The sequence below is a fragment of the Colossoma macropomum genome, unplaced genomic scaffold, assembly GCF_904425465.1.
Source record: "Colossoma macropomum unplaced genomic scaffold, Colossoma_macropomum, whole genome shotgun sequence".
In the NCBI taxonomy this organism is placed as follows: domain Eukaryota; kingdom Metazoa; phylum Chordata; class Actinopteri; order Characiformes; family Serrasalmidae; genus Colossoma; species Colossoma macropomum.
Genome location: NW_023495235.1, coordinates 415 through 2318, shown reverse-complemented (window position 1 = coordinate 2318; position 1904 = coordinate 415). Strand labels below are relative to the sequence as shown.

The 1904-nt window shown below is 40.4% G+C and overlaps 1 protein-coding gene across 1 annotated transcript; it reads left to right on the top strand.

Annotated features, from left to right (window-relative positions):
- The first annotated feature begins 178 nt into the window (after nt 1–178).
- On the top strand, nt 179–880 carry LOC118801214 (E3 ubiquitin/ISG15 ligase TRIM25-like). Its single transcript, XM_036561394.1, has one exon. The coding sequence runs from the start codon at nt 282–284 to the stop codon at nt 876–878; it is 597 nt and encodes a 198-aa protein (XP_036417287.1). The 5' UTR covers nt 179–281; the 3' UTR covers nt 879–880.
- Nucleotides 881–1904: the final 1024 nt, after the last annotated feature.

Sequence of the window (1904 nt, the reverse complement as noted above, 5' to 3'; positions counted from 1 at the left end):
AGAAAGTTGAAGAACATTGTTCTCTGATAAGCCGCTCACTCAGAGCACAGTTCTGGAGAAACGCAAGTAAAGTCTCTCTCTCTCTCTCTCTCTCTCTCTCTCTCTCTCTCTCTCTCTCTCAGGTCAGTCAATTCAATCTGAGTAATTTGTTCTCTCTCCCTTTGTGAATAAGCCCGTCCCTCTGACAGAGCAGTTCTGGAGAAGCGAAAGTAAAGTTTCTCTTTCTCTCTCTCTGCTCGGTCTGTTCCATTAGTTTGTCCTCCACCTCAGAGAGCAGCAAAATGGCAGAAGCCTTCATAAAAACTCTGGACTCTTTCAACTGTCCGATCTGTCTGGATCTACTGAAGGATCCAGTGACTATTCCCTGTGGTCACAGTTTCTGTCTGGACTGTATTAAGGACTGCTGGGGTCAGGATGATCAGATGGGGGTCTACAGCTGCCCCCAGTGCAGACACAGCTTCACTCCAAGGCCTGTTCTCAACAAGAACACCATGCTGGCTGAACTAGCTGATGGTCTGAGGAAGACGAGGCTCCAAGCTGCTCCTCCTGCTGGATCTCCTGCTGGATCTGGAGATGTGGAGTGTGACGTCTGCACTGGATCAAAACTCAAAGCTGTTAAGTCCTGTCTGGTGTGTCTGGCTTCTTACTGTGAAGCTCATATTCAGACTCATTATGAATCTCCTGCATTTAAGAAGCACAAACTGGTTGAAGCCTCCATGAATCTGCAGGAGAAGATCTGCTCTCATCACGACAAACTGCTGGAGATTTTCTGTCGCACTGATCAGAAGTGTATATGTCTGCTGTGCTCACTAGAAGGACACAGAGGTCATAACACCATCTCAGCTGCAGCAGAGAAACCTGAGAAACAGGTAAATTAAACCATGATCCTTCAAACCAAGATAGCTATAAATACATTAGTCTTTAAAAGAGGCTCACTTGTTTTTTATGTTTTTCAAAATTAGACAGATTTACTCTAAGCTTATAACTGATCTCTTTCCATGTCACAATGGTATGGTACTTAATTTCTCTAAATATGTTTTAAAAGGGTCAAAAACATTTGAAGTAATAGGGGAATCTCTTGCTATTTGGCAAATGTATTGCAAAGAGCAGAGAGATAATTCTCACTACACATTTGGACTAACATGATAAGTGTGTGAAAAAAGGGCTTCAGGTGACTAGTTAATGAGTATGGAAGGATGCAATGAGCTCATGTGATTGGTGTGAGTTGATACCTGTAAATCAGTGAGCTCGTATAATGAGGTAATGATTGATGGGTACTGAGTCTTTACTTTTAGTCAATGTCCAGTACTTTCTGACATCCACCAGGTCATTTGCAAGCGTTCCCAAACTCATCTGACACATTTTATTACATGGTGTGTTCCAGGTGTGTTACTATGTGAGTGTTCATATATTCGAATATGTAACTATTAATACTGTGATGTGAATGCTAATCAATATATTATTAATTTATTATTATAATTCTGTCACATTCAGATTTTTTTCACTTTTTTGTCTTATTATACTTAATAGGTGATGTGCTCAGACTGTAAGTGGTGGTGTACAGATTTACGTGAACTTGTGTCATTGTGCACACACTGTACACCGACTAAACAAAACAGATATCACCTTACATGACAAACGAGCTATGCCATCAAAGTGCCTCTCACCAAAATTGAAAGAAGTGTTATGGCTTGATAATCAGATCATCATTAGACGGATGAAAATCTAGTTTCTGTGTATCACATGACATGAAGATGGGTTTGCACCATTAGAATTCTTAATCTGATTTCGCAGATCATACAGGTATCAGTGATTTTATACAGTTTGAAGGCTGTGAGTTACTGTCTCTAGAGGCTGACATACTATACATATCAAAATCATGAAAATTACTTGTTAACGTTGGT

Excerpts from the sequence above, each read along its gene's own strand:
- LOC118801214 (XM_036561394.1), top strand. The coding sequence starts at position 282 with ATGGCAGAAGCCTTCATAAAAACTCTGGACTCTTTCAACTGTCCGATC.